The sequence below is a fragment of the Sinohyriopsis cumingii genome, chromosome 9 (genome assembly GCF_028554795.1).
Source record: "Sinohyriopsis cumingii isolate HCF-2022 chromosome 9, ASM2855479v2, whole genome shotgun sequence".
Lineage (NCBI taxonomy): Eukaryota > Metazoa > Mollusca > Bivalvia > Unionida > Unionidae > Sinohyriopsis > Sinohyriopsis cumingii.
In genome coordinates, this window is record NC_142969.1 from 93,783,422 (window position 1) to 93,798,201 (window position 14,780).

Below are 14,780 nucleotides of genomic sequence, written 5' to 3' on the forward strand. Positions count from 1 at the left end.
TAAATGAGTGAGTGAGTGAAAGATGGGTACATAAATGAGTGAGTAAACGACAGATTGGTACATAATGAGTGAGTAACAGATGGGTACATAAATGAATGAGTGACAGATGGGTACATGATGAGTGAGTAACACAAATGGGTACATAAATGAGTACGACTTTAAACTTAATCCAAACTGTTTCTTTTTATCATATTGATAACAATAGTTCTGCAATCATTTGCAAGTTTTTGAGACATTCATATTGAAACACAATATAAAACATTGTAATTTTGTTAGCTCTTATATTACCTTTGATCTGTATTTTCCTTATCAAAATCCGATACATAGACGATATGACTCGAGTACCCAAATTCGAATAAAATTTATGAAACCTGTTGAATCTTGTTAGTTTTGCGAGCTTTGAGGAGGAGAAAACTGAGACTATTCAATGAGCGATTCATACTTTTCATTTTAAGTGAGTAAATACACCCCCATATATATATATTCAAGGGACAGCAATATCGTTATTATTAAAAAATTTGCATGAAAAGGTTACTAAAATGACATTGCAGTGTAATCGGTTTCCTCGAAGATTACACACTTATGTTAAGCGATGCCATGAGGTCATTTGCGACACGAAAGGATGTTTTAATTGTGCAACATGAAAAGAATACGATTATATGTATCACATAACAAAAATACTGATATATTTTGGTTAAATCACGCAAGAAGGTTACTGAAATGACTTTGAAGTGGATTCGGATGCCTTCTACACCACACATTATTTCACATAACACTGATATTCATTTGTGACACCAAAGGGTGTTTGCAAGTATGTACTTTAAAAAAATACAAGATGTGTTCATTAATTTAAATAATACGCAAGTCATTTGGAACATGTTTCTATAAAATATATGTTTCACACTTTCTCTTGCCTAAATGTAGGGATCATGTAAGTGCTCGGTCCTCGACAATCCTGGAGTCATCAAACTTAAAAGAAAAACTATGGTGATAAGTATCCACTGAAATATTTCAGGTCCAATGCGAATCTCTTTGTCGCACAGTGCATTCTCTGGCGATGAACCACTTGACGAATTCCAGTTTTTCTCTGATGGTAAGAATGGGGAGATTATTAAAAAAAAGTTAATCGATGTAGATATAAATGTGACATAATTCTGAATCGAAGTTTATAGCCCAGTATGTTTCACCCTATACCATTTCATATATTCGGTACTACATGGTGTGACATCACATCATAAGATTTAAAAAAAATGCAAAGAGTAAATTGGTGACGTTGGGATGTAATTCATGTTATACCACTGTAATGTATGAGAAATATATTGAACCATAGACGTTCATGTTAGATATCTCTCTGGCCGAACAGAAAAATGGCGTAATTTATCACATGAAGGACAGAACTGTACGTATTGCTCATCGCATTGCAATTTTTTAAAATTTATTTTTAAAAAAACAAACACTTTTTGAATTATTTCAATGTGTAGCCTTGCCGTGATGGACATATATGGTACATATGTGACTCTTCTAATAACATTCCCAGGAAATCATTGTCGCAAGCACACTGCCATCTCACCTCTGTCTGTGTGGGTTCGAGTCTCAGATTCGGCCTATGTGGGTATGTGAGAAAGCTTGCCAGTAGCTTCTCGTGGGTCGGTGGTTCTTTCCGGAGTTTTTCCTGGTTCTTCCTCCACCATTAATACTGGCTGCCATGTATAGCCTATCTTGTGCTGGAAAATGGCATTAAACCCAACAACAATAACAACATCAATTGTCGCAAGCCACAGGTGACAATCCAATATGCTCCATTATCACCAGTGGCTGCTTGTGCCGAGATTTCATCGTTCCTATGAATATGCATAAACCTGGTTAACCAGTCACTGTCACTGCTGGTAAATATTTCTCGCCATTGTGACCCACAACGGCTTTTCACGCTATGTCAATAAATCAAAGTTTCTCTTCCAAATATAGACACTTATTGGTTGAGAAAACGGACATTTTCATTGATGTGTAAGAAATTGTTGAATTGTGTTTTTGGTTACGTATTTTTTAAATTTATTTATGTGTTCTTAAGAACGAGGAAATCTGAGCATATGCAGTGATGGATGGTATGTAATGAGCATTCATGTAGTACCATAAATTGATGATATTATATTAAATGAGTTGCAAAGACAGACATGCCAAAATGTATACTTGTATCAAACGCCCCTCTCTCATTGTGATACGTCAGAAATATCCGTTCTAATGGACAAGTAAATGTTTCGTTTCCATTCTAGATCTTCCGCACTAAACTGAAACGTTCCTCTCACGGTTTTCTCATCAAAGAAATATTGTGATGCATGAGAGAAGTCGGTGGCCATGTAACGCGTAGTGTTCTTCTTCTTGAAAGATATAGCAGCATTAGAAAATTTTCAGTGGATAGCTACAATCTATTCCATCAATGATAGGCACTATAAAAGGTTACGATTACTTCGTTTTAAAATATTAAATCCAGGAGATAAAGATCAGATTTGATGCATATCAAGCACAGTGAGGATATTAAACACTGATCCACGCCAGGATGAACAGTCTACAATGTACAATTGTTGCAAAAATCCATAAACAGCTACAAACACACACAGATATATATATATATATATATATATATATATATATATATATATATATATATATATATGTAAGCTCTTATCACAGTTATTTATATAAAGCTAAATTCAAATATAGAGTATAGTCTGAATTTGTCTAATAACAATATAATTTTCAGTAAATAGAAAATAAAAAAATATTCGCTCTACTAACGTCCAAGAAGAAATCACGATTATCTTATTTCTCATCGAAGACACTGATTGTCCCCCCACCCGCTAAAACCCATCATTAAAGGTGATGCCGTCCATGAGATGGTTATAATTTATTATTATTATTATTATTATTATTGTTATTGTTATTATTATTATTATTATTATTAACTTCTACAACCTTTAATGGTATCTCAAGCTAATCATTTCTCCTAAATCTGGGTCTTTTTCCGTGGCCTTAGCTCTCATGAAACTTCCGCAGTATTTTGCTCTTCCAAGGAGTGAATTTATAAACGTCAGGCTTTTGATAATTAGGCTCACGCCTTCTACTTAAAAAATTAGGGGTGGGGATGGAGTCAAAGTAAGAAACTATCCATTGAGACCTGAGTGCTTCTTGATGTAGTATTGCCTCTTGTTTCCTAGGCAGATTATAGGAGCACCGTCATGCCGATGTCAATACCAGTTTTTGTTCAAGCGATTGCCTTAATTTTACTCCTCTGCCTTTTACTTCACATTTGTTGTTATCTATCTATCTATGTAAATAAATACATACAAATCTCTCTCTCTCTCTCTCTCTCTCTCTCTCTCTCTCTATATATATATATATATATATATATATATATATATATATATATATATATATGTGTGTGTGTGTGTGTGTGTGTGTGCAATAAGCTGACAACGAACAGTGCGAAACTAGTATCTCACTATATATATATATATAATTTTATTTGTTTTGATTGTAGAGCCTGGATATTATGAACCAAACAAGTTTGGAATTCGAATTGAAAATATAGTCATGGTGACGAGTGTAAACACTAAGGTGAGCAAAGATTGAATAGCATTTAGGCAATTTGTGCCCATTTATGTGTCTTGCTTGGATTCTTACTTTTGCCATAATTTTACTCGATTAAGGGGAGAATCGATATTGCATTTTATTTAATAATATTTTATTTATAATACATGAACAAGAACGTATATTTTTATTAGTATTTCTATGAGAGTAGTGAAAGGGGTCACTTTACGGACAATGGGAATTAGCATTACAGGGACCCCTGGGTCACTTTACGGACAATGGAAATTTAACATGGCGAAAAATCGTGGGTCACTTTACGGACAAGGGGAATTTAACATGGGAATAAATCGTGGGTCACTCTACGGACAAGGGGAATTTAACATGGGGAATAGAGTTTGGGCTTGTTTAGGGACAAAGGGAATGGAACATGGGATTTTTTTTTTTAAAAAAAAATTTTTTTAAAAAAGGGGTAGGCAATGGAAAGGCTATCTCTTTTCGAGAAATATGGCTGGCCCTGAAAAGGGCCTTTGGGTTTTCTTCTTCTTCTAATTTCTTCTTTTTCTCCACCAAGTTCTTATTTTATCTCCTACACTCTTCTTCCCTTTCTTTTTTTCTTCTCCTCCTCTTCTTTCTTCCTCTTCTCATTTTCTTCTTCTTTTTCAATTTTTTCGTTCCATTTTGTGACGATCGTGGATAAATACCTATGTATCTATAATCAGCTGAAATTCCTATGAAATCCCACTATCTATTTATAGCTCCAACTTGTGGGTTTTTCCTTTGGAAAATCCCACTATCTTTTTATAGCCTCAGCTTGAGTGACGTTCCTGTTTATGAATTCTAGTATATATGTATAGCTACAAAATGTGGAAATCCCCAAGTCGATATTTATAGTCTCGAAATTTCCAGCGTCAGTGACGTCACTGTACTGAACACTAGGGATAAATATCAACAGTGTTGCAAGTGGCTGACCTGAATACGCGCTACTGTAGGTAGGTAGGTAGAGTGTATCTGATAGGGATAAAGTGAGTTTTATACGGACAAACAGAGACCAATAGACACACACAACGTACGCGCGCAGACACACACACACACACACACACAAACACACAAACACACACACAACGTACGCGCGCCGACATACTCACACACACACACACACACACACACACATACTCACACACACACACACACAGAAACACACAACGTACGCGCGCAGACATACTCACACACACACACACATAAACACACACACTATAAAATAGATAAAATTAGTAACTACTTACAATATCAACTTCTGTGACGATCGTGGATAAATACCTATGTATCTATAATCAGCTGAAATTCCTATGAAATCCCACTATCTATTTATAGCTCCAACTTGTGGGTTTTTCCTTTGGAAAATCCCACTGTCTTTTTATAGCCTCAGCTTGAGTGACGTTCCTGTTTATGAATTCTAGTATATATGTATAGCTACAAAATGTGGAAATCCCCAAGTCGATATTTATAGTCTCGAAATTTCCAGCGTCAGTGACGTCACTGTACTGAACACTAGGGATAAATATCAACAGTGTTGCAAGTGGCTGACCTGAATGCGCGCTACTGTAGGTAGGTAGGTAGAGTGTATCTGATAGGGATAAAGTGAGTTTTATACGGACAAACAGAGACCAATACACACACCCACACAACGTACGCGCGCAGACATACGCACACACACACACACACACGCACACACACACATACACACATACACATACAGAGGGAAGAGGAAAAAACAAACCCCAAATATACTATCAACACAGAAGGGAGATGATACAAACCCCAAATAAACTATCCACACAAACGTACGCGAACGCATACAAACCCCAAATATACTATCAACACAGAAGGGAGATGATACAAACCCCAAATAAACTATCCACACAAACGTACGCGAACGCATACAAACTCCAAATATACTATCAACACAGAGTGAAGAAGTAAAAGTTTTTTGAAAGCACCTAAGCCCTCACCTGCAATGACCAACTCTGCCAAACACCTACACCCCACCCACCCCCACTCCCAACACTACAAAACCCATTGAACCCGTTATTTTATGGCATCAGTGTGTGATTTAGGAAACATCAAGACACAAAATAATGGAGGAATAGACTGACTATTGTTTACCGACTTGCATGCCTAAAGAGCGTGCGTGAAGGAAAACATCCTTCCATTTCAATTCTAACTAAAACATGATCCAGAGGGATAGAGATAGGTGAAAGGGCACAATTTCATAAAGTGTGAGTAGAAAACAAAACACGCCATCCTTATTATACAATGTCAAGACCAAGAGACACTTACGTGTTCTTTCTGGTCTATTCTCTTTTAGAAGGTAGTATGAAATTTCACATCAGGGCCAACGCATCGGCTCACATTGTCAATTTTTCCATTTCCATGTCTTTACTGGCACAAGTTCTTCATCATCTTCAATTTCTTCTTCTTCTGAATCCCTCTTCTCTGTTTCGTCTTGTTTTTGTTTATTCTCTTTTCTCGTAGGGCACTCTGAATTCCAGTGTCCTTTCTCCTGACAACGATATTAGGTATCTTGACTTTTGTCTCTCTTTCTTAGACGAAGCAGGTATTCTGGAGACAAATACCCATTTACCTTTACAGATATAGCAAACTTCATTAGCACTTACACACTTTCGTATGACTCTTATCAAATCAACGACCAAAAGAGTAAGTTTTGTTGCCACTTTCGCATGTGAATTATGTTTTCGTATGACTTTTAGCAAATATTTGACCAGCAGGTCGATCTGTGCTGACTCTTCCATCTTTGATCGTTTGAGAGCGAAATGAATACTCTGACGCTAAGACACTCTCCTTATATACAGAGACCTGCTGCGTATGAAACCTAGTCAAATGTAATTTTGCAATAAGATGAAACGATTTCATTGAGGAAGTAAAAGGCAATGATGTACCGTATCGCCTCACACAAAACCTGAAGTGTTAGTTCAAATCCGTGTCAGCGATTTCGAAGACGACATAACTGGGCTTTAATCAATGCTCTCCATTTCTGCCACAAAACCACGAGTCCTGATTCACGCCAAAAGAAATTTCGTTCGGTCCATAAAAAATAGTATCACATCCGAGAAACGCAAAAACGAACTTCCAGAAAACTGAGAACGACGGCTTACACCTACAACGTGAAATGTATGAGTTCAAGTAGTGCGTAAAACTTAGTCAAATTAAATTTTTATAGTCAAGACGAAACGATCTCTTTTCGAAGAAGAAAGCAGACACCAAGCGACAATGGCGATCCGTGTCACACAACACTTTTCAAAATGTATATGATCAGAGGTTTGTTCTAGCGATCTGCACGGTTAAATTAAATGTTGATGTATTTTGCAATAAGACGGACAATGGTCGCCCATGGAACCATTGTTCGTGCATTAGTTTAAATTTTTAAAATATTTTTTTTATATAAATCGCCTATAGGATAGACCCAGTAAAGCATGGCCATTCTCGTCACTGTGTGAATAGCTGCTCAAGTCAATTCGAAGTGAACGCGGTAAGAAAATAAGTATAGCCAATGAAATGGCTTACAACGGGTGATGCATTGTTTTGTTCTAGGACTGTGTGGCATAATAATCCCTATGTTCTTGCGTTGTTACCATTACAGTGCAGACAGACTGAAATGTGAACTTACAAGCCCTCTTTGTGTGTGTGTGTGTTGTACCATTTCTTCTTACCACATCAAAAGACTGAGCGTCACAGTATTGGTTCGCGTTTTCAAGCTGACCATTTTTTTAAAATCTCACTTAAACATTTTAACATAAACACTCACACTCACATCGGTAGAGTCAGAACAGACGTGTTACAGTACTGAGGGGCATGTTATCTTTTTTTTTCAAACTGATAAATTTGGGGTTTGTATGAAGTAAAGAACCGAAAGTACAGTGAAACTCAAGGATGATGACCCAATCTGTCTGTCTATTGATGCGTGTATTTACTTAAGAAGAAATATGACCTCTAAAACACAAAGAGATACGGCAAGCATGATTAGAATGAACATAACGATGTTTTCCTTCACGTCCGTGTAATTTAGAGTTTCAATCCTCTTTGAAAACAAACTTGGTCTCCTTTTGTAGGGCTTGAAATAATAAAAAACCTGAAAAAATCTTAAGCACTTTGCTATAGATAATTTCATCAACAGACTAAACAACATAAATGCCGTTACAACACTAGAAAGCCTTAAATCTTCTATCAAAAAGAAATGTATCAAAAAATTAAAGATTAACGATAACTAACCAATGAAACCGAATTTAACAAAGGCAGTGACATGTGAAGAAATGTCTCTCACTTTGGAAAGGTAGGCGAATGTACTCTGTCATGCACCATCAACTTGAAAAAAAATTATAAACAGAGAGAAACCTGAATTCAAAATTCAGTTGTTTTTTTTCTTCAAAATTGTTTCGTTTCTTTTTTCTTTTTTTGGAACAAATCTAAGCACTAATATAGAGTGGAAAAGGGAAAATGCACATACAAGCTTTGATATTTCTGAAAAAATGAGGGGATATTCCTAACGTTCATAACCACCTATGGACTTGGACTTGTCTGTGACTTATCCACAAAACAAGATGTACATATTTCTGGTCAAGCTGCAAGTGTGTGCGTGTTTTTGAAAATGGTAAAAATGCGATATACAATTTTCTCGTGATACTTATAAAGTGAAGAGTCTGTGCAAGTGTCAAAAGCCAAAGTCATATAAGTTTTGTATTTTGTACGGCTTGTAAAGATTTCCACTTTAGAAAATGTGAAGTATCACAAGTTATTATCACAAACAGAAGTGGAACATAGGGGCTTGCAAGAAAGAAAATAACCCAGACAGTTGGTGTCATCAAGAGTGCTAGAGACGGTACCCGAACTTGCTTGCTTGCTTACTTGAATTAAAGTGATTTTCGCCCTAATGGAGCATATATCACTGGTTTAATAACGCATCGCGTGATTTTTAATTACTCCTAGGGAAGGAAAGAGAGCCTCATCTCCCAGGCTTTTATGTACTCACAGACTACTTTTAAATTTAGCCACTCAGGTGTAGGACTAACTAGTCCTTAACAACCTGACTGAAAGGCTTTAAACATGAGTGGGAATAGTCTCACCACACACTCATATTTCTGTCCGAGCGTGGTAAAGGAGGAGAAAGGTGCTCAAAAAGACAGCCATGGGTGTTAAGTACTCAACAAAACGCTAGCCCGTACTTATTTCAAATCAAGTCGTGTCACCAAAAAAGACGACGTGTACGACATCAAAGGCATTGTCAAACGCAGAAACCGTAAAGTGGGCAAACGACGTGTCAAAGAAGTCAAAGTACGTTGGAAAGGATATCCACCCAGTTTTCATTCTTGCATCGACGCTTCGCACTATAAAAAGAAGTGACCGTCATGCCCTTTCACACAGATTCAGCTACTGCGATCACTCCTTCACCCAATTCTTCTCTGCAAGATTTACAAACACAACCCTTGTGGGTGTGGTATGGAAAACGTGTGCTTAAAACGCAAATCGTCTTTTTCTGCCAAACCTTCGTGGTGTATTGTGTCATCGGTGCAGCCATTGCCAATTTGAGTTTGCAACAAGGAGACAAACAATTGTGGACCATTTTATTGAGCAGTTGCATCGGTTACCTGCTTCCCAATCCCTCCCTGAAATTCTCCTCGAACGGGAACCACGGGAACCTTGTGTCCAGTGCCAGTGCCAGTCACCACTCCAACAACCACAACCAGAACCCCATTTTGGGCGGAGACACGCCTCTGACATCCAGTAATATCCCCTCAGACAGCCACAGAACTCTAGAATTATGAGCAATAAGAACCAATTTTACTTAACCTTACCCAGTGACAGTTCCATGGAGGTGTTTCCCAACAACACGTTGTGCTGTTACACGGCCAAATTACCTCAGACCATCCAGTTAGATCACGAAGCCCATTGGGAAGTGGCTTTAGTGGAAATCATTCACCCAACACAAATCAAAAACATCACCGAAAAGCAAGACACTTTCGAGGTGGAAATCCTGAATGCCCAATTGGAGGAAGAAATCAACAAAATAGGGTTTTTAGGGGACACAAGACCAGCCAGCAATCCAGCCTTCATTATCTACACCTTGAAAATTCCTTCAGGTTATTATTTTAGTGGTGAACATTTGGTGGACACTATTGCGGACAGGTTCAACTTAGCCTTTGGCAAAGCACTGAACAGAGCCAAAAAAAGTGTGGAGATTGAGTACAATAAAGTGGCTCATCGTCTCGTGATCAAATTTCAAGATACGGACACATTGTCCCTCAGGTTCAATGGTAGTTTGTTTGAAATTTTGGGCGGACATGCAGAAATGGTCGCAAACAATATGAGCCCCAAGATCAAAAGTAATATGGATTTTTACAGAGCTTTTGGAAACCCGGTAGAACTGAACCAAGGACTTAATTTGATCTTTGTGTATTCCGATGTGGTGGAGTACAACGTGGTGGGACACACCTCTGTTCCGTTACTGCGTGTCATTCCTTTCAAAGTGGATAGTACCACAAACAATGACCAGGAAGGTGCAAACACCTATCACGTACACCGTGAATTTGTACATCCTCACTATTTGCCCGTCAGTAAGTCGTATTTAGACACTGTCAACATTGCTATAAAAGAAGATCTGGGACAAAATATTCCATTTTCCAAAGGGAAAGTTACAGTGAAACTCCATTTTCGAAAACGGTTCTCTAACGAATTGTAAGTCAAGACAGCGAGGAGGGACATTTCCACCCTATAAAATCCGGCCAGATGCGTGTGGAATTTCAGTTTGCAGAAAATCTACGCGCAGATAATACGGTGAACGTCATCCTGTATGCTGAATTGGACAATACGATATAAACCAACAGTTTGAGAGAAGTCATTCTAGACTATTAGAAGTCATGGAGGATTTTTATCAATGTTTGTATAGTAGGGATTCTTTGGACATGGAATGTGAAGATCCCTGAGGAAGGAGAATCCCAAGACAAAGACGAAGAAGTCATCATGATGAAGTCTAGATGGCCAGAACAAGAACCACATTTAGTTTCCTGTTATGCTATAGTCTTGACAGAAAAAAATTAAGGAATTGATCAAGAAAAATTGTTATGGATGTCAAAACGATCATCCCAGTCAAATTCAACACGATAAATGCCTGATGTTAAGTCAAGAAGAAAAATTGGACGAGTATCTGGACGAAGCTTGGAGTCTTATCTCGAACAAAGACGTGTTGCACCAGTGGTATAAAGACTTGCGTGAACATTCTTGTCCACCATTAACCACACAAGAGATCCATCGCATCGAAGCTCTCCTGAATCAGAGTGAGGAAACAGAACGAATAACCGTTTATTCGTCAGACATTTTCAAACAAAAAGTCAGGATCGAATTGACCACTTATCATTACCTGAGAAGAAGAGAAAAAAAACAAAAAATGGATACCTGAGAACTTTATTACCTTTTGAACCACAGTTTGTACACTGCTTCTTGGAATCCTGTCGTCTGTGCTAAAGATGAACTCCCTCATTGCACACCTCAAAACCATCAAGCTTATGTGATCAACACGGACGACAGTCATCTCCCAGGAACCCACTGGGTAGCCGTCTACTTTCCTCAAGAAGGATGTGTGGAATACTTTGATTCCTATGGACTGCCCCCTTTGGAAGACGATATCATTGACTTTATGAGAAGAAATGCATAGACCACACGATTCAATAATGTGAAATAACAAGGCACATATTCCTTGGTGTGTGAACAGTACTGTGTGTGTTTTTTCTGCATGATTGCAGCCTGGGCTATTCTTTAGAACATTTAGTGACTCATTTTGATGCTCGTCATTCTTCTAGAAACGATGTGAAAGTACATCGATGGTTTTGTGACCAGTATGCTTATCTTTTGTCTCTAACTAGAAAACGTAGTGTTCATCAATGGCCTAATGACTTCCGACAGTGGAAATCACAATTTCATTCACAACGTTGTCAGCCCTGTTTAAAGTAGAGTGTGAATTGAAAAAAAATGTTTGGTATTTGAAAAAATGTTTGATGTTATAGTGTTGGATTATTGTTAAAAAAATGTTAGAGTTGTTTGTTAGTATGAATAAAAAATGTTGTGTTTTGAAGAAAAAAATGCCTTTGTGGTTTATTTGGCTATAGGAATCTTGATTCATGCTCTTTGACTTCTCTCTATCCCTCCCATAACACTATTTGAACGTTCCGGCTAGAAAACCGTGTAGTAATGTTTTCCTTCACGTCCGCGCTTTGACTTTAAGAACCGGGGAAGTTTCCAGTCTGCCCATCCATTGTTAACTCATCCTCCTACGAAGATGTGCTCCAAACTAGCTAAGCTAAACGAAGCCTACGTGAATTTACATAGGGTCAGACACAGTCTGATACCGAAGCCAGAAGAGATAGAAAATGTGAGAATGCTAAAAGTCACTGAAGACCTGAAAGAAGAGCTCTTCAAGGAGGAATTCAAGAAGGAGAAAGAAGAATGGATGGAGAAGTACAGACTTCATAAACAGCAGAGAGAGCAGCAACAGCAGCAGCATGAACCTAACAGAGGCTTTGTCAACAGTTGTATCGACACCAAAGAGTTCTTCTTCTCTTTTCCGAAGAAGCAGACCTTATCCTATGAGAAAGCCTCTCATCAGAGGAGGCCGCCATCTTATAACCTAAGCGATCGCCATAGCTTCAAGTTCCAAAAAAAAAATTTCAGGGCTACCCCATACTCTCGAAAAGAAATAACATTCCATTGCCTATGATATGTTAGTCAGTTAGAAGAAAAAATACAGAAGTGAGTCTATCAGCACATGATTTCTTTATCTTGGTTAGAAAGTGCGACTCTAAGTCCTTCGTTTCCGTCGCTTATCAAAATTTTAAAAATAGTAATGTTCTGTAAAAAAGTGAGTGAGTGTTTCTTTTAGGTTTGTGCGTTTTTGTTTTTTTTGTTGGTGATAATATGGATAATGTAAGTTCGGGTACAACGAAATTAAAAGAATTAGGCCCAGAACTCGGTGTGGAGGGAAGAAATATACGCAACAGTAGCGGGAGCAAGAAATGCAGACCTAGCCAGTTAGCACTCCACCCACCTCGAGAACACAAATAACGTCTAGTCAACAGCCGACTATACCTAACAAACAACCTGACCCGGAAAGAGTGGTGGCAAAACAAAGGGCCAATTATGTTAGACAAACGGTATGGCAAACGAAAATGTAATTATCGGAGGCACTACGTTCTTTTCTGGGGCCCAGAGTAGCCGAGTGGTCTAAAGCGCTCTCCGTTACGGATCACTGTCATCTCACCTTTGTCTGCGTGGGTTCGAGTCTCGGATTCGGCTAATGTGGGTATGTGAGAAAACTTGCCAGTAGCTTCTCGTGGGTCGGTGGTTCTTTCCGGGTTTTTCCCGGGTTCTTCCTCCACCATTAATGCTAGCCGCCATGTATAGCCTATCGCGTGCTGAAAAATGGCTTTAAACCCTACAACAACAACAACGTTCTTTTCTCACTCCGATACTACAGGCAATCTCAGCTGAAAGAACAACCACAACAACAATAACAGCGACAGACGCCATAGCAGCGGATTTAAAACTATCTACCTCAACTAAAGAATTAGTATCAGAACCAGAAGAGGAAATTGAGGCGGTTGAGGAGGAAGAGGGGGACGCTGACCCTCGTTGAGAAGTACACCGAAATGGGACTAGATCAAGCATTGTATGACGTCAACAAATCAGGGCAGTTTATTAGAGCCATACAATACGTTGCCGACAAATCTCTAGACACCTTTAAACCAAGACCTTCTCAATGGGGATTAGGGTCAGAGTTCTTCCCCAGTTCTACAGACAAACCTACACTGGATACCCCCTCAGTCAACTGGTAGAAGCCGCTGCTTACATTGCCGCCCATCATGGCTACGCATTTCCTGATATCAAGAATCATGAGACTAGGAGTGCAGGAAAGAACGTGAAAGCAAAAGAGAGACGTGTTACCTTCTAATAGAAAAAACAAACTTTTTTAGGGCTCCAAAAGATTGCTTTTTATTAAATAGGGAACCATATTTGGCTTGGTATCCCTCCTTGACTAAACTATTCTCGAAACAAACTTGACCCATTGGAACACCGCAACAAATTTAACTTTTTAAACCTAACAGTGACCAAACTGGTATATGTCTCTTAGACATAATAATTTAAATAAGATCAGTATGGCTATTTTTATGTACACTAAGTACTAATATTAGATAGATATGTTAGGAAGTAGGAAATTTAACAGACTCGTTAGATTTGAACTAATTGCACAAGTGGTTAACACATTATTGGTACTTTTTACTGTCCATTAGCAAAAACGGGACTTGATTTGAAATAAGTACGGGCTAGCGTTTTGTTGAGTACTTAACACCCATGGCTGTCTTTTTGAGCACCTTTTTCCTCCTTTACCACGCTCGGACAGAAATATGAGTGTGTGGTGAGACTATTCCCACTCATGTTTAAAGCCTTTCAGTCAGGTTGTTAAGGACTAGTTAGTCCTACACCTGAGTGGCTAAATTTAAAAGTAGTCTGTGAGTACATAAAAGCCTGGGAGATGAGGCTCTCTTTCCTTCCCTAGGAGTAATTAAAAATCACGCGGTGCGTTATTAAACCAGTGATATATGCTCCATTAGGGCGAAAATCACTTTAATTCAAGTAAGCAAGCAAGCAAGTTCGGGTACCGTCTCTAGCACTCTTGATGACACCAACTGTCTGGGTTATTTTCTTTCTTGCAAGCCCCTATGTTCCACTTCTGTTTGTGATAATAACTTGTGATACTTCACATTTTCTAAAGTGGAAATCTTTACAAGCCGTACAAAATACAAAACTTATATGACTTTGGCTTTTGACACTTGCACAGACTCTTCACTTTATAAGTATCACGAGAAAATTGTATATCGCATTTTTACCATTTTCAAAAACACGCACACACTTGCAGCTTGACCAGAAATATGTACATCTTGTTTTGTGGATAAGTCACAGACAAGTCCAAGTCCATAGGTGGTTATGAACGTTAGGAATATCCCCTCATTTTTTCAGAAATATCAAAGCTTGTATGTGCATTTTCCCTTTTCCACTCTATATTAGTGCTTAGATTTGTTCCAAAAAAAGAAAAAAGAAACGAAACAATTTTGAAGAAAAAAAACAACTGAATT

At 38.2% G+C, this 14,780-nt stretch overlaps 1 protein-coding gene across 3 annotated transcripts in view; it reads left to right on the forward strand.

Annotated features, from left to right (window-relative positions):
- LOC149792267 (xaa-Pro aminopeptidase 1-like) overlaps positions 1-14,780 on the forward strand; it is a 100,963-nt gene that overhangs the window by 70,494 nt on the left and 15,689 nt on the right. For all 3 annotated transcript variants that reach the window (XM_089970808.1, XM_089970806.1, XM_089970807.1), the window contains exons 20-21: positions 1,016-1,093; positions 3,536-3,612. In XM_089970808.1, coding sequence (XP_089826934.1) covers positions 1,016-1,093; positions 3,536-3,612 — 155 coding nt within the window. The remainder of the gene's footprint in view (positions 1-1,015; positions 1,094-3,535; positions 3,613-14,780) is intronic.